This window comes from Berghia stephanieae, chromosome 1 (genome assembly GCF_034508935.2).
Source record: "Berghia stephanieae isolate SIO BIC M18660-M18661 chromosome 1, UCSD_Bste_1.3, whole genome shotgun sequence".
NCBI lineage: Eukaryota > Metazoa > Mollusca > Gastropoda > Nudibranchia > Aeolidiidae > Berghia > Berghia stephanieae.
The window spans coordinates 78,170,533-78,198,522 of record NC_088360.1 but is presented as its reverse complement, the minus strand read 5'-3'; the positions used below and the strand labels follow the sequence as shown (position 1 = coordinate 78,198,522).

General features: G+C 34.8%; 2 protein-coding genes across 4 annotated transcripts in view; one reads left to right on the top strand and one right to left on the bottom strand.

Moving 5' to 3' along the window:
- Positions 1-9,679, top strand: part of LOC144958044 (dynein axonemal intermediate chain 4-like) — a 33,220-nt gene extending 23,541 nt beyond the window's left edge. For all 3 annotated transcript variants that reach the window (XM_078889648.1, XM_078889633.1, XM_078889639.1), the window contains 7 exons: positions 944-1,070; positions 1,854-1,941; positions 3,955-4,083; positions 4,507-4,604; positions 5,673-5,748; positions 7,062-7,139; positions 8,207-9,679. In XM_078889648.1, coding sequence (XP_078745774.1) covers positions 944-1,070; positions 1,854-1,941; positions 3,955-4,083; positions 4,507-4,604; positions 5,673-5,748; positions 7,062-7,139; positions 8,207-8,326 — 716 coding nt within the window. In that variant the 3' untranslated portion in view covers positions 8,327-9,679. The remainder of the gene's footprint in view (positions 1-943; positions 1,071-1,853; positions 1,942-3,954; positions 4,084-4,506; positions 4,605-5,672; positions 5,749-7,061; positions 7,140-8,206) is intronic.
- Positions 9,680-12,083: 2,404 nt separating this feature from the next.
- Positions 12,084-24,213, bottom strand: LOC144958034 (NADH dehydrogenase [ubiquinone] 1 alpha subcomplex subunit 7-like). The gene is made up of 4 exons (XM_078889623.1): positions 24,066-24,213; positions 20,750-20,799; positions 15,947-16,084; positions 12,084-12,251 (listed from the first exon to the last, which is right to left on the bottom strand). The coding sequence occupies exons 1-4, from the start codon at positions 24,132-24,134 to the stop codon at positions 12,170-12,172; spliced, it is 339 nt and encodes a 112-aa protein (XP_078745749.1). The 5' UTR covers positions 24,135-24,213; the 3' UTR covers positions 12,084-12,169.
- Positions 24,214-27,990: the final 3,777 nt, after the last annotated feature.

Genomic DNA, 27,990 nt, shown 5'->3' with positions numbered 1-27,990 from the left:
TTCATTTGTCATGCGTTAAGATTGAAAAAAAGTAAAGTGGGTAAATGTGAGCCATATAAAAGAGGACATGTCAAGACAAACAACGTTTCAGCCCTTGACCTTCGCCAGGAGACAAACAACCAAAACATCAAAAGAAATTATTTGATTACAAAAATTACATTTTGTCAAATGTTACGACAGAGAGATGTATGGGGGAGGAGGTGGATGTGGATAAAAGAAGAATATAAGGTAGTTTAATTAAATTATCAAATGTCAATCATTGTCCAATAATATTAGAAATTGACATTGTCAACCGAATTATGACATGTGTCATTTATTAAATGAATCACTATTTAAGCTGTATTAGTTTACAATGCAATATAAATTTGAAACAAATTTCAATTTGTATGGCTTTTGATATATTATTGTTTAATTTAAACTATTGAATGATAAATAAGAAATGGTCAAAGAAAAAAATAATTCTGCAATGAGTTTTTTGTGTTTTTTTGTTTGTTTTGTTTTATTTTTTGCTTTACTTTGCCAATATGCATAATATTGTTTATTTAAAATGACAAATTATTTAACAATATATTTATATCAGCTTACTAATAATTTTATCACGAGCATTGTCTTATAAATCACCTTCAAAGCTACACTAGCATTGGAAACCGTTGATAATAGTATTCAAATAGGTTTATCATGTCACTTTGTAGGTGACCTGCACTGCATAAGATTTTACCGCCATCTCTCTCTCTTTCTCTCTCTCTCTCTCTCTCTCTCTCTCTCTCTCTCTCTCTCTCTTCCTTTCTCTCTTTCTCTATTCTTTGAGGATATTTTGATTAAATTCCCTCAGGTGGCATATGAAAAATATTGCTTTATATTGCATAAAATATAGTAGTCACATTATATAACATTAAAAATTGAGAGATTAAATAAGATATTTATTTTTGTTTTTGTTTTTCAGATGTGATGAAGTTAAAGAAAATGCCTACAAGGATGGGTGGTCGTTCTCGAGAAAAGAAAGGAGAAGCTTTTATCTCCAGATATGCTGGTGGAATGTGTTTTGACTTCCATAACTTTGATTACAACATGTAAGCTTTTTTGCCTTACCCATTTTTCACATGTTTGTGTTAATTCATTAATTGATAAGAAGATTATGGATGTGATATAAATTGTTTTTGAAGGGATATCCCAGTTTTTCAATATCGAATGCATTAGAATGGGTTTGATTGATGATTAAAGTTCTATTTGCCTAAAGTAACCACTGAGGTGTTCTAACACACGCCAACTGGGTGGGGATCCTGACCTCCCATAGCGGGCAGGGAGGTCCATGCTATGTCTTCTATCCCCTTTTATCTGTTTTCCAACATGCTTTCTGTCTTTGTCTTGGAATGAGGTTACTTGGTTTTGTCCTGGCCCTGGTTGGAGTCTTGGCTGGGAGGGAAAAAGTCAAATGCATAGTTATTGTTTTGGGAGATAATATTTTTTCCTTGTAAATCATCTCTCTGTTATGTATTATTATATTTGTTATTTTTAGTGTAAAATGTAAGCATTTGAGTGTATTCCTCTCTGTTGGATTTTGTGCTTGTTTCCGGATGAGACTTATAGGTGATCTCAAACTAAGTACATTGGTGGTATGCTCTTGGAATCTACATCTGATCCCTATTTGTTCCAAGTTCCCCTATGTCTTACTTTTTCTTGGGTGCTTTAATTGTAATTCTAGAACTTTTTACTATCCCATTTTCTTCCTTTTTACTGGCGCTGATATAACCTAAACCGGTTGGAAGGGCCTTAAAACCCTTAAAAACAAAAACAAAAAATAACACACTCATCAATCATGTCACAATTTATTTATTTATTTATTTAATTCTCAGCTACTTGGCAGGAACAGAGGAAGGATATGTTCACAAATGTTCATGCTCTCACAATGAACAATATCTTGAAAGCTACCAAGGACATACGGTGAGACACATATAATTCCAACTTTTGATATTTTTGCTGTCGTTGATTCATTGACAAACTATGTTGTATGTATGTTGTACGAGGGCTCTTTCATAATTAACCGAAAAATGCCTGTAAAATCCGCGTTTTTTATGCTATCAACAAAATTCTTGCACGTGTTCATACCTTGACTCGTCCTTCATTTCTCTACGTAACAGCCAAGTCTGTCGACACACTTCTGCCAACGCCGCACCATGGAATAGATACCCTCTCGGAAGAAATTTCCGTCAAGGTTTTGTAGCCATTTCCGCACATGGTCAACAAGCTCTTCATCGACATCAAAGCACTTTCCTGCCAGCTCACTTTTCAGTGGCCCAAAGAGGTGATAATCAGATGGTGCGAGGTCTGGACTGTGTGGTGGGTGTGGCAAAATCTCCCATCCATATTTCTCTAGCCAACCTTGCGTCACTCGTGCTGTGTGGGGTGTAGCGTTGTCGTGTTGCAAAATGACCCCGCTGGTCAACTGCCCTGGGCGCTTTCTGCGAATGGCCTCCCTAAGCTTGTCAAGAGTTTGGCAGTACCTTGCAGCATTGATTGTTTCTCCAGGTTGTAAGGTTTCAAACAGAATAACACCACGACTGTCCCAGAAAACAGTTCCCATTATTTTCTTTGCTGACCGCATGACTTTGAATTTCTTCGCGACAGGTGAGGATGGATGTTTCCATGTCATCGAATCTTGCTTTGTTTCTGGGGTGCAATGGTGCAACCAAGTCTCATCACCGGTGACTATGCTGTCAAGAAAAGTCACATCGTACCCTAGAAAGTCTCCGCCGGCGTTGGCAGTATGCCCGTGAACCCTGCGTGAGCTCTTGCTTCTTCTCAAAAGTTCCCTGCAGATGTCCAATCTTTGTTCTTTATGATTGTCTGTCAATTGCTTAGGAACTCATCTTGCGCTGACTTTTCTGTAGCCAAGTTCATCAAATACAATTCTATGGGCAGAGGTTTCCGAAATTTCAAGACTGCTTGCGATTTCATGAAGTTTCAACCTCCTGTCTTGAGGAATAAGCTCATCAACTCGCTTCACATTGTCTTCTGACGTCGCAGTTATCGAACGCCCTCTCCCTTCCCTGTCTGTCAAGTCGGAATGGCCGGCTTCAAACAGATTACACCAGTGATAGACTTGTGTACGGCTTATAACATGCTCACCATATACACTCTGAAGTTCTTTATTAATTTCGGTAGGATTCAGACTTTTGGCGTTCAAAAAACGTATGACAGCTCTGATTTCCTCCTTTGACCAAGTTTCAAGGTGGGCCGCCATCTTTAAAATCGTCTAGAAATTCATGGTGCAAAATGATGCACTTCATAATTTCTGGGAATATCCGTAAGGAAATAAGGAATATCATGTCGTTTACAGAATTAAAAAATCTCCACTGGTTGCTGAGCAATGGGCATTTTTTGGTTATTTCTGAAAGAGCCCTTGTATGTAAAGAGGTAGACCGTAGAGATTTAATTTTGCTAGCAGTTCTGACTATGATAATCTCGGTTCGAAGAATCGGTTTTGTCTTCACAGTATGAGTAACACTTCCCACATTGTGTTTGCATCTATCTTGCATCGTTTTGCTTCAATAGTTTATAGAAATGTGAAGTTTATGTACATTGTACTATTCTGAGATTTAAAAACATCTACATAAACTGACATCTGCGCGCACTATGTTTGGCAGAGTTAGATATTTGAGCAAACTGAATTGGTCACATTATTTAGAGGCATTTTGTTGTTGTTGTTGTCAGAACAAGACTCAAGATGGCATTCTCTTTATTTATTCAATCGGACCATGTATGCAAGTCGTTAATACATTTAAAAAAAGTAAAAAGCCAAAAAGCCATTGACTCATTTTTGAGGTTGGCCTATTTTTTTTATTTGTTGATTATCCCCTTTCTCTCCCTCTCCAAAACAAATTAATTAATTAATAAATATATTTTTTAAAGTTAAAGGGAAAAGACATTCATTTTACAACTTATTTTTTCTACCAGGGTCCAGTCTACACGATCCAATGGTCCCCTTTTGTCTCTGATATCTTTTTGACATGCAGCGCTGACTGGACTATCAAACTCTGGCATCAAGAAAAAACCAAACCCATTCTTTCATTCCATTCCTCGTGTGTAAGTTGTTTTATTTTTCTATTTTTTAAATTTTATTTTAACTCTTGACTTGGCATCCCTACCATAACTCTTAAAATGATAACATAATTACAATTTCTAACTTTTAAAAGATAATGCACAAATGCATTCAATTGTTTTGTTTTGTGGGTTTATTTTTGTTTGGTCAATTCCTTAAGACATAATTTGGCAAAAATGTAGATGATATGATAAAATCTTTTAAAAAATTGTAATTTAAATTTGTTTCTGAGTGGAAAGTGGCAAAGGTGTTTTTTTTAATTATTATTTTAAAGAACATGTTTTTCTCACAGTGTGATATCCCAGAGGTGTAGTCATATAGCTGTCTGAATTACTTATTCATATTCATAGAGCTTGACATGGGATCACCATGACACTTATGAAAAATGTTATAATTGATTAATACAGAAAGCTGTCAATGATGTATGCTGGTCTCCATGGTCCTCAACCGTGTTTGCTTGTGTTAACGAAGGTGCTGTAGAAGTCTGGGATTTGGCTCAAAGCACGTAAGCTGGTTTCTTCTTGCCATTTTGATTTTACAGACACTACACAAGCAATATATTGTACATAATGTTTACATATACTTATTTATACACGAAAAACTGAAAATGGCTCAACCAAAAAGATAGATCAACTGGAATGCAACATAATATAAAGAATAAAATTTCATCCATTCATCCCTTTTGTGAGATATGTTATTGATGAACTATTTAATGAAAATACACTGCAAGATGAGCAATATGTATTAAATTTCTTACTCAAAGTGGCACTAGCCTGGTTCAAACCAATGTCTTTCAGGTGCTATTATATCCACTCATCCATTTCACCACCAAAATGTTGTAAATTTTGTTATTTGTCAATACCAATAAACTCTTAATATTCAAAAAGATAAATCTTCATACTACTGCAAAACTGCAAAATAATCCAATTTATTAGAGCTAATTTCTCTTGTTAAAAAGATGACCCATTTATCCTTGACTTTATATACTCAGATCATATTTACTATGGCACCACATAGGTATTTGGTATACTTTTTTGAAAGGAATGTCTTAATAAAAGTTGCCTATTTGTTGCTACTAGGACGACAGATAAGAAATCCGAAGTGCCTGACCCATTGTTACTTTATGATACCCAACCAGTTGGACCGTATTATAAAATTACTATTACTTGCTCCATTAAAAAAAAAACACACACACAAAAATACAACATAAATTTGCAGCATGAGCAGTAATTACAAATTAATCTGCAAGATGCTTTCAGTTTCTTGTTCAATAATGGATCATTGTGAAGGGCATTGAACTCGATGAAAACATTGAAACATGCCTCATAACTGTGCATATTATGTATGTAATGTAAAATGACATTGATACAGATCAGACTTGGAGTTCTTTATTTTACCGCAATGATTGGATGATGATTAATGCTCGAAACAGTGTCACAATATCAATAGCATTCTCCTCCCATTCCCTATCCCATGTTCCCTAAATCTAAGCCTATGTAAACGAGAATATCTAGGTTTATATAAATGTATGAATCAAATAATCACAGTATATAATACATATTTTTCGTTGTAGATTGGATGCCGTTTATACAAGTCTTCCACCTTCAGGAGCCAAACAAACAAGTGTATCCTTCAGCCATAATTCTCAGGTGAATGTCCTGATGCAATTTAATGGAATTTCATCCAGTCATTGCCCTTAAGAATATCTTTTATATTTGATAATTTATATTCAATAATCTCTTTAAAAGATATAGAAATTGTGGACATTGTTCTACAAACCAGGCAAGATTTAAAGATATTTATTATTATTACTATAACTATATTATTATTATTATTATTATTATTATTATTATTATTATTATATTATTATTACAGTCCACTATGATAATCGCAACTTTTGGTTAATCGCAACATTTCCACAGAAACAGAATTAATTCTATATAAAAGTCACTGGTTAATTGCAACAAGCTTTGGTAAATTGCAAGGAATTTTCGACCTCAAAAAGTAGTAAATTCAAGAAATCGACAAACAAAAGCTTATGATTAATTTTCATCATCGATAAAATCATGACAGTTAAAGAATAGAAAGTGGGTGGGGTTTAATGCTACAGTAGTGTGTCACCATCCTATTATAGACAAATGAGGGCGGGGCTTTGCAGTATGGGTTTGTGAGATCATCTGTGACCATTAGATAGGAGGGGAGGGGCCTGGGCATAGTATAGACAACGGATAGACAATAACAATTGTAAAGAGAGACTAAGCGATTTCCTTTGTTATGGGATTGACAACTAAGCATTGTGATCTATGGGTTTGGTGAGAGCTTATTGTCTCTCATCATGGCTAATCTCTTTGATTCTTACAAATATTGAGAACAAAAGAATGAAAGTTAATCCAAACTGAATAAGATGTAGGTTTGCATCAAAACGGATCTTGCTTACCAAAATCTTTACAGGGTTGCAATATGGTTTTTGTTTCAAGCAACTTGCTCAGTCTGTGGTGGACTAAGAAAAATGTTTACAACAACTGGTTTGATTTTACCATATATGTGTAAAATGTTGCAATAGAGGACAGAAAACTCAACTTTGATTAATCGCAACATTTTCGCTGATTCCAACATGTTGCGATTATCCAGCATGGACTGTATCATCATCATTATTATTATCATCATCATTATTATTATTATTATTATTATTATAATCATTATTTCTATTATTATTATTATTATCACCATCATCATCTTTATTATTATTATTACTATTCTTATTCTTCTAATTATTATTGTTGTTGTATGCTAATTTATTCATTTTATCATATCACATTATATATTAATTATTATTATTATTATTATTATTATTATTAAATCAACATCAAAGTCAAAAATTTATCACACCTGCGGGAAAATATTCCACTTCAATAATGTAAACCACTGTCATTAATACATTTTTTATGAAAACCACTTCCAGTGCCTTCTTGTAGGTGACAGTGAAGGGCAAGTAACCGTGTATGAACTGAGATGTATGCCACCACCACCTGAGGATCAGGTTGGTTAAGTTTGCAATTACCTATTATTTTTTACGATTTTAATTCTTTTAAAACAAAAGATTTCCTAACGACTGTTTTCTTAGAAAGGAGGTTTACTCGCAAAATATATACTACTGTATCATCACATTCATATAATTCATCACATCATATAATAACTGGATCTAAACTGCTCAAATTGGGAATAACTGAAGCGAAGTGAAACATGTTGAGCTAGGTGAATCTATGAAAATGCACAATTAATTATGATGTTTATATAAACTATGCAGTTTTTCTATTTTCCAAATCGTATAAGTGATCTTTTATCTTGGTCCCACCACTAGGCATTTGGGCAATCACCAATACCTTATCCCCAGGTGTACAAACAGAACACTTCATCTGTCATCTGCATTTTTTGCCAAATTGGGACCTAAAATTTGCCAAAAAAAACCCCGAAATTTGCCAAGAAATTTGCCAAAAAATTTGCGGAGGAAAACTAAGCGTTTCAGTAAAAAATAACTGCGATACATAAAAAAATGATATAAAAGACAATATATTACATTTAAGGACTTGAGAAATGAAATGACTGTGATTAGCGTTGTTACAAAGATTTTAAAGGATCATTATCCGTAGAGAGTAGCTTCCCTTAGTTTGGTCCCAGGCAAAGCTGCAACATTTCTCAAGTTTCACACTTTTTTTTTTCGTTATTTTGTTTTCGCTTCTTTTTTTTTTCCCAAAATTTGCCACGCGATTTGCCAATTTTCCCAAAATTTTCCACGATTTGCCAATTTTGGGAAATTTGTCAAAATTTGCGGATCGCCCTGATATTTGCGGCCGCAAAAAATGCAGATGACAGCTTCATGCCTTATCCCCTTATCTACCTCAACCCCATTCTCCGCTCCCCACTCACTACCTTCGTTCACTATATAATTATCTCAAACCATGCAGTTTATATTTATGGGGCACAAAATTTCAGCGAAAGCTTCTTACAGAATTTTACAGAATAATGGAATTAAATACTTTAATTATTATTATTATTATTATTATTATTATTCTTAACATCATCATCATCATTATTATTAAATTTCAGGAGAAGGCTTTGAATGACGTCATCAAAGCATCTTTGGCAAGCCAGCTTCCAAGTCATGGAGACGCGACAGAACTTATGGCACCAGATGGTGATGATGCAAAATCCCAATTAGATGTCTAGTTAAATTTATAGTTAAATGCTCTGCTTATCATGTTTAGCAATTTTATAAAATGATTTAATAGTCGAGTGATGGCAAGCTTTTCTATGCTGCAGATTTCAAAAAGTGGTAAATCTTTTCATGGGGTAAATAAAAGCAACGTAAAATAGCTTAGAATAATTACAGTATGGAAAATATTGTGAAGTATTCAGTAGTGATGATATTTTTATATGATTAAACTAAAATTCAAAGGAATGATTTACATTTTTATATTTTGAATATGTTCTTTTCATTCCTCATTTTAAGGAAAGCTCCTGTATTATATTCCTTTGAAAAACACTGCCCCTATAAAAGCCTGTCTCGAATCACCCATTCTTATGTATTCTTGAGAAAAAAAGCACGTCTTGATTCCAGTAACTGCTGGCTTTTGTTGTGCAGATGTAAACTTTGTGCTGATAAATGAAATGAAAGTTTGAGTTAAATTATTTTGGTCCCCTACACTTTTTCATTTGTTGCTTTTCTTCAATATGCTATTTGTTATTTCTCCTAAAATTTGTCAGAATATTTGATAAGCTACATTTCACTTGAGCTTTGAATACACATGAAAATAAAAACAAGCCAACATTAGAATGTAATACAAGGTGTCCACACTTTATTGTTTATATAATGAGAGTGGGGTAATAAATATTTTTAAAAACTGGATTGTGCATTATTGGGACTTAAGGATATGATTGTGTGTTTGTGTGGACGGGTTGAAGAGCAAACATGATGTCCCAGACTTAAACATGCAAAACACAGCCCCTGGCTCTGCCTTTCGTAGCACTCTTTTTGGGGTAATACAACTAATACTTTGTGACATCAGTGGTTTAGCAGAGTGGTGTTATGTCTTATAAACAAAACAAGTCGATGTTGTCTGTGGTCAATGAATGGATTGGTGGCAATGTTTGAAAACTGTGGCTTAGATGTTTGTGCCCTTGGTTAAGGCATTTTACAAAATCAGCAACGGATTGTGTCTGTACAAATAGGAGGCTACTGATGAAATGCAAATTTGGATCAATACGACCTGCTGGAAGAATAAATCATGCATATTGAGCATCTACATCTGAGGAAATGATCTACATGTTAATATTCATTATTTTAAATCAGCACAACTACTATGGTATTGTCTCCGTTACCTCTGTCAAATGAGATCTGACATAATTATTAATCGATCAATGCCATTTTATGCTGTTAATAATTATGCTATGTGAATTGATAACATTTAATATCTCAATAACAGTTTTGTAATTAGACATAAAAATTGTTTGAATATTGGTTGTTTTAAAAAATGTGACTTTATGTAAATAAAATATATTACTATTTAAAAACAAAAAAAATGTTTTTTTTTATGCTTAATTGTGTGGATTCATAACTGGAAACCCTTTAGTGTACTCCATGTAAAAATATAGGCGCGGTCTTATGACCTCCCATGGTTGGCAGCAGGTCACTTGTTGTGTCTTCTATCCTCCTTTATATGACTTTTATGTTTTTTGCTCTCTGTCTTTGTCTTGGAATGGGACTACTTGGATTTTCCTGATGCTTGCTAGAGTCCTTGGCTGAGAGGGAAACCGTCAAATTATAGTGGATTTTTTGGGGGGAGGTGACATTTTTTCCCCTTTGTTTTCAGGTAAGTTTCCCTTTACCTACGTTATTTTTTATGCAGAATAAACCATTTCCACCAAAAGAGAAGTAAGAGCATCACAACTCCGGCTTCAATTAAGCTATTATTGCATTGCCGTTTGTCTTTTGATGAGAACAGTGAAATCTGGTCTTAGGTCAAGTAAGATCAAATTTAGCCTTTCCAGTTTTAAATTGTTTTTTTTTTTTGGCAAGGGGGGCGGGGTTGGTTCTTATTTTCCAACTCAGCAGTGCTGTTTCCTATCTTTTCAAGATTGACAAGTGGGTTTCAAACTGGATCGCTGTACTAACTCACATGCCAACACAAAATGAAGCAGCTAGGTCCCATTGCATTATTTTGTGTCGTGGCAGCAAACGAAATCCAGCTGCTGGATACTCACAATACCCTTTAAAAAATGAGCCCTTGTTGGCAAAACCCTTATAAATCAATTCCTGATACAGCTCTACTCTGCATCCGTAGGCCTTATGACTCAGATTAGAAAATGTTTGACATTGTGGCAGCATGGCTTTTTTCAAATTTAAAGATGCTTAGATGAAATAAAATGAGAGTTTGTGTCATGTTATATCACATTAGTGAAGTTTACTTTTCAACTTCCAATGTTTACCAAGACAAAAGGCAGATACCATAACATTAATTTATTCTTGCAGTGGCTGACTTCGGTAATTCACCTACAATATCAAGTTCAGTCAATTCTCAACAAAACTTTGAAAACTACATAAAATCTTATCATCCATAGACCATCAGACTGGACATAATTGCAATTTATAGTTTATGATGTAGGACTCATCCACATTTGAAAGCTTTATACCAGTAAAGGGATCGCATCAAAGATGTTTAAATTGCTGCTTTGAGACAATGCATTCTCAAAAACGATTTTGGAAGACAAAGAAGACATCTGACCCTCAGTCAGGGCAATCCCCTCCAATTCATATCAATGTAAATGCAACCTTAACTTGATTGGATGTATATTGGATTTGATGAACGGTTTCATTTGAAAGTCAGAAAAGAACTGGAATGAGATTTAGCCTTGCCTTGAACTGTGATGAGATTTAGAAAGATTTAGACACGCTACACTTTCACCATTGAGGTTATATGATAGTTGAAATGATCTCCTGCACATCTGAACAGAAATCAGGAAGTCTGAAGTTTGATCCTTGGAAAGAAAAACCTGATTTTTCTTGTATTTTTATTCTGTTTTGGCACCGCTTTATTAACACTCCCATCTATTCTTATCTTGTACTGAAATTTTTTACTTTCATATTTTCCAAAATTTTGGTTCATGATGCTATTCATATCTTCGTCATCATTTCGTATCTACACTCTAGCACAGTTTCCTCTAACTCATTAGAATGTCCAGAATTTTGTCATTATTATTCTTTGTTATTATTCCATTCCATTCCTTGAACAAATTTTTATCTCGAACACGGTTTCCTTGAACTAATTTCCCCCAGCCGACATTTTAAAAATTAAAGAAATTTGATGTCGACCACTGATCAATTACTGTAATATTGACAATTCCTTGTGTGTATCTATCTACACTGCATATGTGTGTGTCTCAGTATAATAGTCATGCAGACACATACAGCCACTCACACTCTCGCCGTTTTGTATAAAAGACACCTCTGCTTATTCTTATCCCTTCGCCATTAATTCTAATGTCAATGCCACGCGCCATAATGTGCTATTGGTTCGGCTACAGCTGTGAATTATGTTGTGATACAACAACCTTCACACACCCCCCCCCCCCCCCCCCCAAACACACACAAACACACTTTGCAACATACCAATACAGTAAATAATAATAAAGTTCCCTTATTAATCCTCATGCGGAAATTTGTCTTATTCAAAGGGAAGACTGGAATAACCTACTTGTCAGCCACAGCACAGTGCTGCAAATTAAGCCAGGGAGAAGCGGCTTGTTGACAACCACATAAGACTGTGAATATTCAAACTAGGTATCTTTCGGGTACAAAGCAAAGGCCAAACTGCTGAGCCACACTGCAAATAGAAGCCTAATACTAATGTGCACACTCATGAGGTGGACGGGTAAAAAGGTAACTGACGATCACATAAAATAAACAGAATAAATCTGACGAAATAGATAGCATTCCACATTTCAATTTTATTTTACACATTTTAAATATCACTTTCATTATCATTAAAAAAAAGAAAATAAGACTAAAGATATTTAAGATTTTCCTAAGCTGGGTTTCCCTGTACTCCAATCATACCCAAACCCAGGAATAACTGGCTTTTGTGGCTTCTTTTCCCTGAAAGAAATGAGAAAAAAAAAAAAAGATAAAAACAAAAATACTTTTATAAACTTTCGATACACAGTCCATGCTTCCTATATAAACATGGTCATCAGGAGAAGGCTTTGGAGTGCTTAATGTCGAAGCTTGCTTGAGTTAGAAGTAGACATAATCCAAAGACTTCTATGAATTAAATTTCATGAGTCATTTTCCTTTGTTGGTGAGTGTGCTAATGTATAACCTGTAAGCGCGCGTACATATGTGTGTATGTGTATGTGTGCATGCGCCTGCAATCTTTCAATCTCTTTTTCTCTCACATCTGTGATGACACATTGGTTCAAAGGCCCATGAAAGGAAATGGATAACAATAACAATTAACAATCAGAATCAGATACAGCCTTGTAATAAGCATGCCTGAAGCTCAAGTTACCATGCTTAAAGGCGTGTAGTATATAAAGCAAAATTCGGTATGAGACAATTAGCTGCTTTAATCTGAACCGTGCTTAAAGATGGCATGGTCTGTGATATTTCAAGGACACCACTTCTAACCGTGTCAGTGTCATATGTGGTAAAATCATTTTAGCTCATATTAAAGCCCGACACCTCCCCTACCCTTTTGACCAACAGGGACTAACCCAGGCCTGTAGATAGTCTTTTCCAAAATTGTCTGAAAATTTATCTTAACCATCGGTGACCTCAACAGAAATTGATACTAGTATGTATGACAGGCCAAACATTCTGTTAGAGTATCAATCTAATCTGCTTTTAAAAGAATATACTTATTAGTGATCAAAACTAAAAAACTAAACAGTGAGTAAGAGTGTTTTTAGATTAAAGCCAACAAAAAAAAAAAAGGCATAATTCAGCAAAATAAGCTTTGCCTCAGTTTTGAGATACATACTCTAGATTAATTGAAGCATGAAAAGAAGAAAATAACTCCCCCACCCACCAAGGGGGGTGGGGGGTGGATATCCCCTGTCAAATATTCGGAACAAACGTAGAACATGAAAATAGCTATCTTGTACTACTAATAAGTACCTTTAACTAACCCTAATACTAAAAGGAAAAACACAGACCCTAGAACCCAGGCCTAGAAGTGATTCAGGAAAATATTTTTCCCTGCTTTTTCCCGGTTTTTTCCTGGTTTTTTCCAGGCTCTAGGGAAAATTTTAAGGTAGTAATTTTCAAGCATATTCATCAATTCTAGACCAGTTACCACTACCTATATATATATATATATATATATATATATATATATATATATATATATATATATATATATATATATATATATATATAAGAGAGAGAGAGAGAGAGAGAGAGAGAGAGAGAGAGAGAGAGAGAGAATCAGAAAAGAGGGGGAAATTATTGACTCGTAGTACATATTACTATAACAAGCCATCCAGTATCTAAGCCTACACCATACGTGGGGAAAAAAAAGGAAAAAAAAAAAAAAAAGAGAGAGAGAGAGAGAGAGAGAGAGAGAGAGAGAGTGAGAGAGAGAGAGAGAGAGAGAGAGAGAGAGAGAGAGAGAGAGATGTGAGTGAAAAAGAGAGTGGCTGAGACTGAGAGAAAGAAATATATTGACTCTGGCTATTAATACTTGGACGTATTCCTGTAAAGTCTAGGCCTCCTACAACATGCAAAAAAAATATTTTAAAAAATAGAGAGACAGATAGAGAGAGAGAGAGAGAGAGAGAGAGAGAGAGAGAGAGAGAGAGAGAGAGAGAGAGAGAGAGAGAGAGAGAGAGAGAGAGAGAGAGAGAAATGGGGAGAAAAAAAGAGACAAAGAGAAGAGAAATCAATAGAGAGAAAAAGACATTTGAATATTACTATGAGAGAGAAAGTAGCGTCCAAAGACTTGTGGCCTACTTATTGAATTGCACATGAATGAAATAAAGCTAGTTAATCTAGAGACAGACAAAACAAACTTAGTACAAATTACAATGAGTAAACGACCTTAATCTGCCATCTCCAAATAATTGAATAACAAGTCACGAAAATTAATTAAAGTAGCCCAAGGACGTCGACCGTCTTTCTTAGCTTAGCTAACAATCGCATTCATGACCAAGTCAAAAACACACCAAAAAAAAACACACACACACTCACACACTACTAAGATGAGGGGAGGGATTGTGTTTCTAGCACTCTTGTCGACAATGATGAGTCGACTGAGTGAATCAAGCGTCTTTAAGTCTTCGACCAATCACAGGCTATCTAACCGAACCGGCTGGTCGAAACAAAGACGCTTCTCGCCGTCGATGTATTACGCTATTGTTGTGCAAGTGGCAAGGAATATAACACCTTTTTGAGTAGGCTTAAAAGCTAAAATCTAAAAGTAAAAAATATAATTCTGAGGAATTTGAAAGTCACATTGTTGAAATCGGCTTGAAAAAAGAAGAACATTGGTCCTTGTTTCAGAAAAATCGGTTGAAAACCAACTGTTTTACGAATAAATTCGATTTTAAAAATTGCTTTTGTTTATTTTCGATTTTTTTAGCAACTTTTTTATTTATCGGCCGATTTTCTTGATTTTTATATCATTCTTTATATCTCAATGAGACGAGATCAGTGATATACTTTGTTTGTTTCAAATGTAACTACAACATAATTTGTTTTTTTTACTTACCAACCGTGCCTGGATAATTTATTCAACAACAGACGCAACTATCCCATTGCCGGACCGGACTTTGCTGATTGGGTTGATCGTCATAACATAATAGTGTGAACCATAAGAAGCTGCTGCCGTCTTCCAGTGTTTCAGCGATGACTCTAAACCACTATAATTACGTCATGCACACGAAACATGGTAATAGTCTGTGTACTCTACGAATGCGGACCGGACTTTGCTGATTGGGCCGATTGTCATAACATAGGGCCTAGTAGTGTGAGGAAACCATAAGAGGCTGCTGCCATGCTCTTAGCCGATCGTTCGCAGGTTGGGTAATGATTACGCGGAAGAATACATTTTGGGTTGTTGTTCACCTAAATTTTTCTCACGGCTTTTTCCCCGCCCCAGACAATTTTCACCGATTTTCCCGGCTTTTCCCGGTCGGGAAATTTCAAAATAAAGTTCCCGGCTTTTCCCGGCCCACTTCGAGGCCTGACAGAACCATTATTACGACCTAATTATAACTAGAACCCTAGAGAAAAGAAAACTCTCTGATCCAAATCGGATAGATGGCTAGAGAAAAAAAAAAAGACCCCAGGACGACTGCTCTGCACTACTTTTAAACGTACTTCAAGGACAATGGCAGCGGAGAACCAAAACAATGGTCATATTAGGATATTTTTTACTTTAACCAATCAATCAAGGTTTGTTCTATAAACACAACTAAAAATTGACAATTCGAATAAATAAAGATTATAAACGACATCTGACAAAAGCTCTGTTATTAAAATAAGTATATAGAGCGAATCTACCTTGAGGAATGTGCGGAAGGTCTCTCAAGGTCACTTCTGAAATCTAAAGTTGCAGAATCGTTTAGTATTTGTTCTTGTATTTCTTCTTTGTCTTAAGAAGAGAGAGAGAGAGAGAGAGAGAGAGAGAGAGAGAGAGAGAGAGAGAGAGAGAGAGAGAGAGAGAGAGAGAGAGAGAGAGAGAGAGAGAGAAAGAGAGAGACAGAGAGACAGAGAAGGGGGGAGGGGGAAGAGATGCATTTGGGATGCTCACAGCAAAGTTCAAAGAATAGAAATATTTATTCTCTACTTACTTTCCTTCGATCAATTTCTGAGAGGCAACAAATACTTTTGTAGGGGGCTCAGATTCACGACGTCCATCTCGAGTGCAATAATAGTTATTAGACAATTTGCTGGAGACTCCAGGAGGCAAGTTGGGTTGGGGCTGTGTTCTTCAAAATAAAAAAAAAATAAAAAACTTATGCTTTAATTACCTCTTAGGCATGGTACATCAAACATTAATTGCCACTGCCTTTTGTGATATGAAAAATGTTAATGCGTGAATATACTACATGAGCAACATATGGTGCAGTCTCTTACTTGAGGTCAACACCTGGGGCTGTTGATTCCTTTTTATGTCTTTATTCCTTCTCTATCATTGTAACTAAATGACAGATCAGACCAAAGTTTTCGTGAAAATCATGTCCTAATTCAACATTGCATAACCGACTTAAGAGTTTCTATTTATTTTCAGAGAAATTCCACGGGTAACGGACTGACAATCAGAGTAAAAATGCATACATTTCGTGCCCTGAAATGCATTGTATTTATTGTATGGACCTAATATTTCCTATGGACATGTATCATGTCCTCCCTTATCATATATCAAAATATCAAAAGGATAAAGATGAATCTTTATCAACTTGAATTCTTTTAACATTATAATGTTGGTAACGGACTGACATCAGAAAATCCATCTTTTTCAATTTTATATGTAGATGGATCAAACTTTATGAAGTTAAACCTTCCAGTAACAAATAAGTTCTTTTATAGTAATCACGAGATGGTGCTCTACAACCCACTCGCAATATTTAAAAGATTGTCCTAAATTTGAATCTGCAGTCTTTGAAAAAGTGTTGGTAACGGACTGACAAATGGATGGTAACGGACTGACACCTCTGAATTTTATTACTCAGAATAACGGTTACTACATAAAATCCAGAGCAAAGAACAAATTATGTCATTATAAGCAACACTGAATACCCAGTGTGATTGATCAAACCAACACTCTTCCTTATATGGATGTCAAGCTACATTGGGCATGATGAGTAACTCGATGGGTGACATCTGATTACCTCAATCCCAACTTTGCTTTTTAAAAAATTAAATAATGAAATAATGATTCATGGAGTTGAAATCTATTCTGTCAAAGTCAAACGGGAACTTTATTTCAACTATGAAATTAAATTATCCAAAAAAAATTAAATGTAGATAAGAAAGGACTTTAAAACTGGGGAAGGTTTAACATTCTTTTGGTACTTATTCTTGAAGCTTAATTTTTATTCTGTATTTCATTTTGATTCCTCAAGCTTAGGAATTGTCAATAGGCCATGACCGTCATGGCAAACTGATCGATAGTACTGGCAGTCAATCTCTTCCTCATCTGCACTTGACAGAAAGTCAGTTATAACATCTGAGAAAGATCTTCAAAAATTTCATTTGGACCATTTTATCCTTGATTGTTACAATTTTCCTATGCAGATTGTGGGATTTCTCTTAGAAGTACATTCTGAGGTTCTGAGGGAGCAAAATAAACTTAAGCCAATTTTGATTCCTGGATGAAATTCACTAACAATCGACAACCTCTTTTTCAGGGTTATTTACAGGAAACGTTTTTGAATTTTCGTCCTTTCTCTTTTTTCATCTCTCACAATTATGAAATCTTTTTTCCCTTGGTGCTCGCCAAGAGTACCTACTCCTTGTCCAAATAGAAATATTCAATAAAATTATTTTATTTCATCTCGAAAGCCCATTTCCATGATTAAAATATTTAAAAAACCATTGGTTGACGGATGCCCTTAGCAGTACAGGCATAGTTTAATTTTTTTTTAATTTATTGGGAGGATTGTACACACTCAAAGTTGAATTCAGTATTTTACTTTCCTGTGCTGAAATGTGAGGCAGATGTGGATTTAGGTGTGCTTGGTTTACTTTCTTTTAGAGTTGTAGATTGATCGGCTTTTCTCTTCTTATTTTTTTCCATTTTGCTTGAAAAATCCTGTTATTTCTTTTAAGCGTCCTTTACAATCACTTTCAAGTTTTTTTGAGACTCCTGCTTTTGTTGCCTATCTTTTTCCTAAACAATGTAATGCCCATCAGTTTTCAGTCTGTCTTGATAATACCTCTGCTTTTGAACCACGGATAGAATAGGCATCTTGAAACTGTGAATAAAGAAAATTGAGCGAAATTACATCTTAAGCTATGAAAGTCAAACCGGAATAAAAAGCAAATCTTGTTTTCTTAAAAATAATACAGTAAAACTTAGAAAATAAAACTCATTTCTAACTTGTATCAATTTACTTTGTAACAACTAAAATATTGACATTATACACAGCTAAACAGCTTGCTGACCCACTACATTTAAAGCCTCAGTGACTCAAAAGTTTTTCACATTAATTTAAATGTTTGATTTCTTTTTTTCTCTCCCAGGGCTTCTTGCCCCTCAGAAGACAACTACTGGCTCCATTGTCATACAGATATTATAGAACAATAAACAGTGTTTTTCCCTCAATTCAAACATAGCAAAAATCTTCAAGTGATCAAAAGATTCACAAGCTTTAAAAGATTCAACTTACCTATAGCAAAATAGCAGGCTTGATGTTGAAGACCAGTGTTTGAAATTTGATGATCCAAATGTTTATAAAGTGGCTGCCTGATCAGTTGAAACACGTTGGAGTGGACATTACTCACATGACTTAAAAAACAACTTATATATATATATATATATTGTCTTTGAATTAAAATAGAATTAGTCAGTCTTTTACTGTCAGTCCGTTACCCTAAAAAATGTCAGTACCCAACAAAAGTACCTTAAATGATAGATTTCTTGAAAAATTATCTTACAGTGCTAAAGCCATTCATGTAAGAACAGAAAATCTGAAATATGAGTCTGTACAACAATCACATCTTTCGTAGATGAAAAAATACTGTTTTAACGGTAACAGACTGATATACAATTTCCCCAAGGTCATTAAAACGACTGATGAGGACAACATTTCATTAAAATCGTAAATTTGAATGTTTATATAGGTTTCTGATACTTATAATTGTTTTAATATCAATAAACAACAGCAAAGGTGGCTATAATTTTGTAGAAGTTGCAAGATTTATAATATTGAGAAAATATTCTTTTCGCTCTTCAAATAGGGGATACCCTCAGATAAAGCTACAATAAGCATCCTGTACCACAAATATGCACGAAATATCCTTATATTCATAATCTTGAATGATTTTCCAACAAATTGGTACCAAATTTTGATATGTTCTTAAGAATTTGTAAAACACCCCTTCGGTTGACATTTTCATGGAATTTCCCTTCAGCATTAGAAGGAGATGTTGTGGTGGGTTAGACTAGCACTAGCACCTGCCACATAGCTTATAATGAAAGACTCATTGCTGGCTGCGAATGCCTCACAGCAGCAGTCATTATAAATGACCGTGTTGTATTTGATAAGAGGTTTTGACTCCCATACATTTTTCCCACCGCAAACATGAGAGAGAGAGAGAGAGAGAGAGAGAGAGAGAGAGAGTGTTTGTTAACAAAACATGATTGTATATTTGAATTTGAAATTTATAATATAGATAAGCGCTGTGATTATCCCCAGACACCTGTCTGGGGATAATGAAAATTCGTTATCCCCAGACATATATTTGAAACTCCGCTCCTTAAAACAAGTATCCACATTCCAGAATATGGAATGTCTCCAAAATGCACATAGAAATAAGGAGAGTTAATAAAAGATCTATAAAAACATAAAATTAACCAACATTAAATCAGTTGTTACTACATATACACAATGTGCGTCGACTTCGAAGTGGGTGTCATGGCCGAATGGTTTAGTCGTCTGCCCTGGATGTTTTACCAGAATCGACGTGGGTTCGAATCCTGGCTCCGCCACTTTTTTTTTTTTTTTTTTTTTTAAATTCCGTCTTTTCTTTTTTTTTTGTTGTGTGCGAGTCTATTCTTTTCTCCTTCTTGTTTGACCTTTTGTTCCGTTTCTGAGCATGAATTTCTTTAAATTGTTTTTATTTTTTTAAAAATTATTGTTTGTTTTTCTCCTCATCTGACCATTTGGTCGCTCTCTGAATATTTCTGTTTGTTTGCTTTTTAATTATTTATTCTTTTTAGACAATTTTTGAGATCGGAGTGGGGACGAATATGACAATTTGCTAGAAACTAGAAAGGAACTAAGAGAGAGAGAGAGAGAGAGAGAGAGAGAGAGAGAGAGAGAGAGAGAGAGAGAGAGAGAGAGAGAGAGAGAGAGAGTTAAAAAAAAAAAGAGGTGGGGGGATGGATGTGACCTTTATCCCCTGCACCGTTCTGTAACAAGAAGACGGAATGTAAAAAAAAAAAAAATTTGTAAAGAAAAAAAAGTGGCGGAACCAGGATTTGAACCCACAACGTCGATTCTGGTAAAACTTCCAGGGCAGACGACTAAACCTTTCGGCCATGACACCAACTTCGACGTCGACGCATATTGTTAGTAACAACTGATTTAATGTTGGTTAATTTTAAATTTTTATAGATAATTTATTAACTTTCCTTATTTGGAAACATTCCATATTCTGGACTGTGGATAATTGTTTAAAAGAGCGGAGTTTCAAATATCTGTCTGGGAATAACGAAATTTGGTTATCCCCGGACAGGTGTCTGGGGATAATGACAGCCCAGCCTTTTGGTTATCCCCAGACAGGTGTCTGGGGATAATGACAGCCATAGATAAGTATAAGTATAATAAGTATGGAAAGGCAACAGGGTCAAATCTAGACATAGACTCATAGACTTAGTCTTAGTCGTAGCAAAAAATCGTTTCAAAAGTCATAAGGAAAACAATTACCTTCTTGCAACAAATCCTTCAGCCCTGTGAGTTGGTGTATAATTATCATGCTGAGGACCAAAACAAAAAAGAAGAAAGTGAAAATGAAAAGTCTTGAACTTGTTGATAGAGAGGTGGGCCTTTGGCCGACCAACCTCCGCTGCACGTCCAACTCGCCTTGAGCATGCATTCACGTAAAATATAAAGATTTTTTTTAAAAACCTACCTCTGTTTCAAAAACTAGCATCTTTCAACTTTCTAAGAAACATTTTGATTTTTCAGAACTTTAGTTCGTTAAAAAAATACCGGCCAATCTGACCCGTTGAGTCGAATGAAAACGAAATTTTGTTGTTTACACGGTTCAAAGGAAATGTCGTAAATAAGCTTTCATGGACTTCCTGTGTTGTTTTTACAGTGTCACGTGACCTTTTTGAGAAATTTGTCGTCCGCTACAAATAATTAGACCGGTAGGGGGTAGATATTTTTCGTTGGCGAAGAGAAAAAGTGAGTATTATTTCTTGGACTTGTAGAGAGGCCTAGGGTCCACCAGCAGTCAAGTTGATTGAATAAAAGAAAAAAAGGCCTTTTTTATCCGCCGCCACCACCACCGTGAGAGTGGAGGGGGGGGGTGCATGCCGACGAGAGGGAGACGTGTCGATTGGTGACCTTGGTGACGTAGACATCTCAAGGATGCTGGCAGTTGCAGTTGCAGGTGTTCTTAACCCCTTAACAGCGAAGCTAATTTTTTGCTTTTAGATAGTAGTTTGCTTTTATCTTTATTATTGTTAACGGGGAATACAGCGTTTCCACCAAGAGAGTAGTCAGACTATCGCAACTCGGACTTCAATTGTCTATAATAGTTTTGCCGTTACTTGTCTTTTGATGATAGAAGATTTGGTGTTAGGTCAAAGATCGAATTTCGCCGCTAAAAGGTTGCATTGCTACTGGGTTTGCTCTTCCCCCCTACCCACCTTTTTTTTTCTTCTTTTTTTTTTCACCTTAGTATTGTTGATTGCTGCTATTTCCTTTTTTATGATTAGCAAGTGCCGTAGGAGTCTCACTGGATGCAGGAGTACTGCAATTAACCCTTTGCCAGTGACACTGATTTTTTTGTTTTTCAAATAATAGTCTTCATTTATATTATTTTTTAACGCAGAAAAAACAAACGTTTCCACCATAAGAGCAGTAAGAATATTGATAAAAAGCGCTTTGAGCACGTTGGGTGGATATTGCTCTATATAAAAGCTCAAGTTTTTAAATTGTAATTTGTTTTTTGTCTTTTGATGAAAACGGTAAGATTTTATTTTTGGTCCAAGTAAGATTGATATTCGCCTTTAAAAGGTTAAGTTGTTTTGTTTTTTCAGGTTTTTTTTTGTTTTGTTTTTCAAATGCGGATACGCTGCTTCTTCCTTTTTTTTTCCTCAACTGGCAAGCTATCGCCGTACTTACCCGCATGGCTTGCACACACAAAAGGATACATCTAAGTCACAAAACCTTACATCCAGGTCACAAAATCAGACAACTAGGCCACACATCAAAACATCTCTGTTTCGTTTGTTCCAAGATAGCAAAACAAACCAGACGTCTTGGAGTTCGAAAAAGCTTTCCATAAAATATTTGGTATTTGCAAGACCCCCAGAAACCAATTCCCTATACAGCTCTTGTGCACGGTTACTTATGACCTTGATTTCTTTCGTACCCACCCCCCAAAATCCCACTTATTGTGTGGTATAGGCAGAACATAGTAAATAGCTGGACTGCCACATGCGTGACTAAATTGGCCAAAGAGAGAATCTATACTTTGGCATTAGACACCCATTACCTGATGTCTTGGTTTTTAATCCTAGCCTAGTGAGAGAGAGAAAACAAAACAATCATACATGTATCTGCAAACAACAGAACGTTTTCATTTTACATTGAGATGGGAAGGGGAAGGGATAACATTATGACAAGAGAGAGAGAGAGAGAGAGAGAGAGAGAGAGAGAGAGAGAGAGAGAGAGAGAGAGAGAGAGAGAGAGAGAGAGAGAGAGAATGGGCGGGGGGATGGGGGATAGTAAGGGGGAATGGGTAAAGATGAAAGAAACAATGGGTTGCCTGATGACGTAGATCAAAGGATTGTTACAGCGGTGTTCACGGAGCGTACTTCGTGAAATTTTAACCTTTTACAGTGACACTGATTTTTTTCTCCAGATTGCTTATGCAGAATAAATCGTTTCCACCAAGAGAGCAGTAGTAAGAGTATATTTCGACTCGGGCTTCAATTAAACTATAAATCGCAAAGCTTGTCTTTTAATGATACCATTAAGACTAAGATCTGGAGTTTGGGGAGTGTAAGATGGAATCTCGCCATTAATGGTTAAAATTGTTTTGATTTAAAAAAAACAACTCACACACACACACACACACACACACACACGAGCGCGCGCGGTCACGACAGCGAGGACCATCACTGACAGAATGTTGCAACGGTAAACCGGTTTACGTGTACATAGATCCTGAGGCTAGATGCCCCGTTACCGTGTACGTAGGCACTCCCAAAAAAAAAAGGAAGAAAGAAAGAGACACACACACACACACATACTCACACACACACACACACACCACAGTCTCGCATCCTCTACGAACTAATTTTGCGCACCAATTTTTACTGCACTTATGCACCAAATTGCATACCTATCTAGGGACACTTTTTTCCGTATCTTTTTCTCAATAAACTTTTTAAAAAACCTTTGTTTTGCGCGGCTATTGCGCGGCAGGCGGCTGGCACTAGGGGCACCAACCTATGGGTCAGACGAGAAAAACACACGATTTAGCATGAAAATATTTAGGATATAATTTCAAACACAACTTTTGAAATTCATCAAGGATTGTCTAGTACCGAATGTTTTTTGATAGAAAACAAATGTATCTTCAAATCTAAACTGCTTTTGACGGTAAGCGGTAAGTTTTTATTTATTTTTCTGTCCAAACGAATTATTTGTCCTGGTTATAGAAGCTAAGTATTGGTAACACCGGCTCAGCTCTCTACCTGACTCTGATCATGCTGCAAATTTATCTCTCAACCCACAATCAATTTATCATCATCTTTCCTTAACTTTACTACGACCAAATTTTAAAACTGAAACAGAAAAGTCTGAAGCGGGAGGAGAATTATTACGAAGAGATGTTGAACCATCAGTCAGAAGTCTCACAAACACTGAAGTTGAAATTGAAGGTCATGAACAACAGATTTGGTCCTTCTTTAAAACTAAAACTGATTGTTAAATGACGTTCATTGGTAAGAAAACGAAATCATGTGCTTAAGAAAAAAGGTTGACAGAGAGTAAAACAACTTACACTCAGAAGCCAATTTCTGATTCGCTGAAAAATGGGATTTATGTCCTTTAGGTTTGGTTTCCCTGCCATCTTTACAACTCTCGTAAAATAAACAAATGGTCATGGGAGCGAGACTGCTCAGACTGCAATGGTAGGGCAAACGACAATGTAAAAAACGGAACGGCATCGGCATGAAAGAAAACAAGACGTTTCGGGTGCTAACCACACACTAGGTAGAGCAGATTTGACAACAGCTGCTTTTTATTGGCTAATTGCCGCCATCTTGTTTAAGATGTAAGCAATAATTGGATGAATCGAGAATAGAGAGAGAGAGAGAGAGAGAGAGAGAGAGAGAGAGAGAGAGAGAGAGAGAGAGAGAGAGAGAGAGAGATCAACGATATATGGGTTGCCTGAATATTGGCAGTGTAAAGATACTTGAGAAAAAGTAAACATTGGCATTTCGGGGACAAAACAGACGCTTTTACAGCAAAAATGCGAACAACATCAAAAAAATAAAATTAAAATAAATAAATAAATAAACAAAATGCAGCGAGTCTGAGATGAAAGTGTGTGAACTTCATGGTCGATCGACTTGGTCATCATTCCATCCATCTATCAATCTAATATACTACTACTACTACTACTACTACTACTACTACTACTACTACTACTACTACTACTACTACTACTACTACTACTATTATTATTATTATTATTATTATTATTATTATATTATTATTATTATTATCTTATCTTATCTTACTAAAGGCTTAATAGGAATTATCCTTTAAATGCCTTATACAATAGTTTATATTTATAGAATCTCATACAGCTTGCATTGTATCATTCACAGACAGTTTTACACAACTATGAATGCCAGGAGAAATGTATCAATACAGCAATGTAAAATCGAAAAATACTATCATAGAATACTGGTAATTGAAAATTGGTCATGATCGAATGAATCATAAATGTACAAAGTTCATACTACAATCGAGAATAGAGAGAGAGAGAGAGAGAGAGAGAGAGAGAGAGAGAGAGAGAGAGAGAGAGAGAGAGAGAGAGAGAGAGAGAGGGAGATCAACGATATATGGGTTGCCTGAATACTGTCAGTGTAAAGATACTTGAGAAAAAGTAAACATTGGCATTTCGGGGACAAAACAGACGCTTTTACAGCAAAAATGCGAACAACAACAAAAAAATAAAATTAAAATAAATAAATAAATAAACAAAATGCAGCGAGTCTGAGATGAAAGTGTGTGAACTTCATGGTCGATCGACTTGGTCATCATTCCATCCATCTATCAATCTAATATACTACTACTACTACTACTACTACTACTACTACTACTACTACTACTACTACTACTACTACTACTACTACTACTATTATTATTATTATTATTATTATTATTATTATTATTATTATTATTATTATTATTATTATTATTATCTTATCTTATCTTACTAAAGGCTTAATAGGAATTATCCTTTAAATGCCTTATACAATAGTTTATATTTATAGAATCTCATACAGCTTGCATTGTATCATTCACAGACAGTTTTACACAACTATGAATGCCAGGAGAAATGTATCAATACAGCAATGTAAAATCGAAAAATACTATCATAGAATACTGGTAATTGAAAATTGGTCATGATCGAATGAATCATAAATGTACAAAGTTCATACTACAATCGAGAATAGAGAGAGAGAGAGAGAGAGAGAGAGAGAGAGAGAGAGAGAGAGAGAGAGAGAGAGAGAGAGAGAGAGAGAGAGGGAGATCAACGATATATGGGTTGCCTGAATACTGTCAGTGTAAAGATACTTGAGAAAAAGTAAACATTGGCATTTCGGGGACAAAACAGACGCTTTTACAGCAAAAATGCGAACAACAACAAAAAAATAAAATTAAAATAAATAAATAAATAAACAAAATGCAGCGAGTCTGAGATGAAAGTGTGTGAACTTCATGGTCGATCGACTTGGTCATCATTCCATCCATCTATCAATCTAATATACTACTACTACTACTACTACTACTACTACTACTACTACTACTACTACTACTACTACTACATACTACTACTATTATTATTATTATTATTATTATTATTATTATTATTATTATTATTATTATTATTATTATTATTATTATCTTATCTTATCTTACTAAAGGCTTAATAGGAATTATCCTTTAAATGCCTTATACAATAGTTTATATTTATAGAATCTCATACAGCTTGCATTGTATCATTCACAGACAGTTTTACACACCTATGAATGCCAGGAGAAATGTATCAATACAGCAATGTAAAATCGAAAAATACTATCATAGAATACTGGTAATTGAAAATTGGTCATGATCGAATGAATCATAAATGTACAAAGTTCATACTACAATGAAATTTTAACGGCACAAATAATCGTGAAAGCAACAACGATAATAATCATACATAAGTCTCTGATAAATTATGATTTTACATTGTTTCAGATGTCATGCATTCTACTTGTCAACATTTACAAACCAGTCTACAAAATTATGAAATTAATGGAAACAATTATATCCACATGACAATTTAAAGTTTAAAAGATAAATAAATAAATGGATAAATAACTAAAGAAACAAACAAACAAATAAATGGATAAATAAATAAATAAATAAATAAATAAATAAATAAATAAATAAATAAATAAATAAATAAATAAATAAATAAATTTTAAAAATTAACAAGATCAAATTGAATTTAAAAATTAATCAATTAATTATTTTACTATTATTATTATTATTATTATTATTATTATTATTATTATTATTATTATTATTATTATTATTATTATTATTATTATTATTATTATTATTATATATTATTATTATTACTATTTTTTTTGTGTTTTTTTTTTTTAATCATTATTATTATAACTGTCATTATTATCACTATTATTATTATTATTATTATTATTATTATTATTATTATTATCATCATCATCATCATCATCATCATCATCATCATCATCATCATCATCATCATCATCATCATCATCATCATCATCATTATTATCATCATCATCATCATCATTTTTTTTTTTTTTTAATTTAGAATTTGGTAAAAATAAAACAAAACATATTAGTCATTCTTAAATCTCAGGGACTTTAACTCCCTATCAACTAAGATTTTAAACTGATTCATCAAAGAACATGTATTTTTTGTGTTAAAACAGAGACTATTCCATGTTTTCACTATACGTATAATAGATGAGTTCAGTCTTATTTTGGCCTGAAATCTTGGAATGTATATTTTATATTTGTCGCCTCTGGTATACGTAATCTTGGAAAATGTAAACAAAATTGATGGATTTATATCATTTAATTTATATTATGTATTATCTTGTAGAGCTGAAGTAAGTCTCCCCCTAGGAATTTACCCAATGGAAACCGTACGGTGCTCTTATTGGCTAACCAACCAGCGGCCTCGATGAGAAAAATATCCGCCATTTTGATGTTGGCTGGGAATCGCGTTACTATAGTAAACAAGCGCTGATCGGCCGTTCATGAAAACAAGTTGCTGCTCGCTCGTTTAACTCAAAATTATTCAAAACGATCTCTCTAAAATGATATAAATGTGACTTCTTAAGGTTTTCTTCACGGTCAAAACCACACAACATTCTATTAATGATTACGTCCGAGGCAAAAAGGAATATTGACAGGTCGACCGAGAGTTGAACTCGTGAGACGACAAACATCAATGCGAAGTGTAGCGAGAGTCAAGCTATTGTTTGTCTTGTCCTATTCTATATAGAGAAAAGGATGAAAAGTATAGCCTCGTGTGTGAGTGGTTGCGTGTCATAGTCTTGTTTTTAAATTGTTTCTGTTGTTTATGTGTGTAGTGATGACTCTCTCACACTCAATTTCAATGCCGAAAGAGGAATTCCTGCACACAAGAA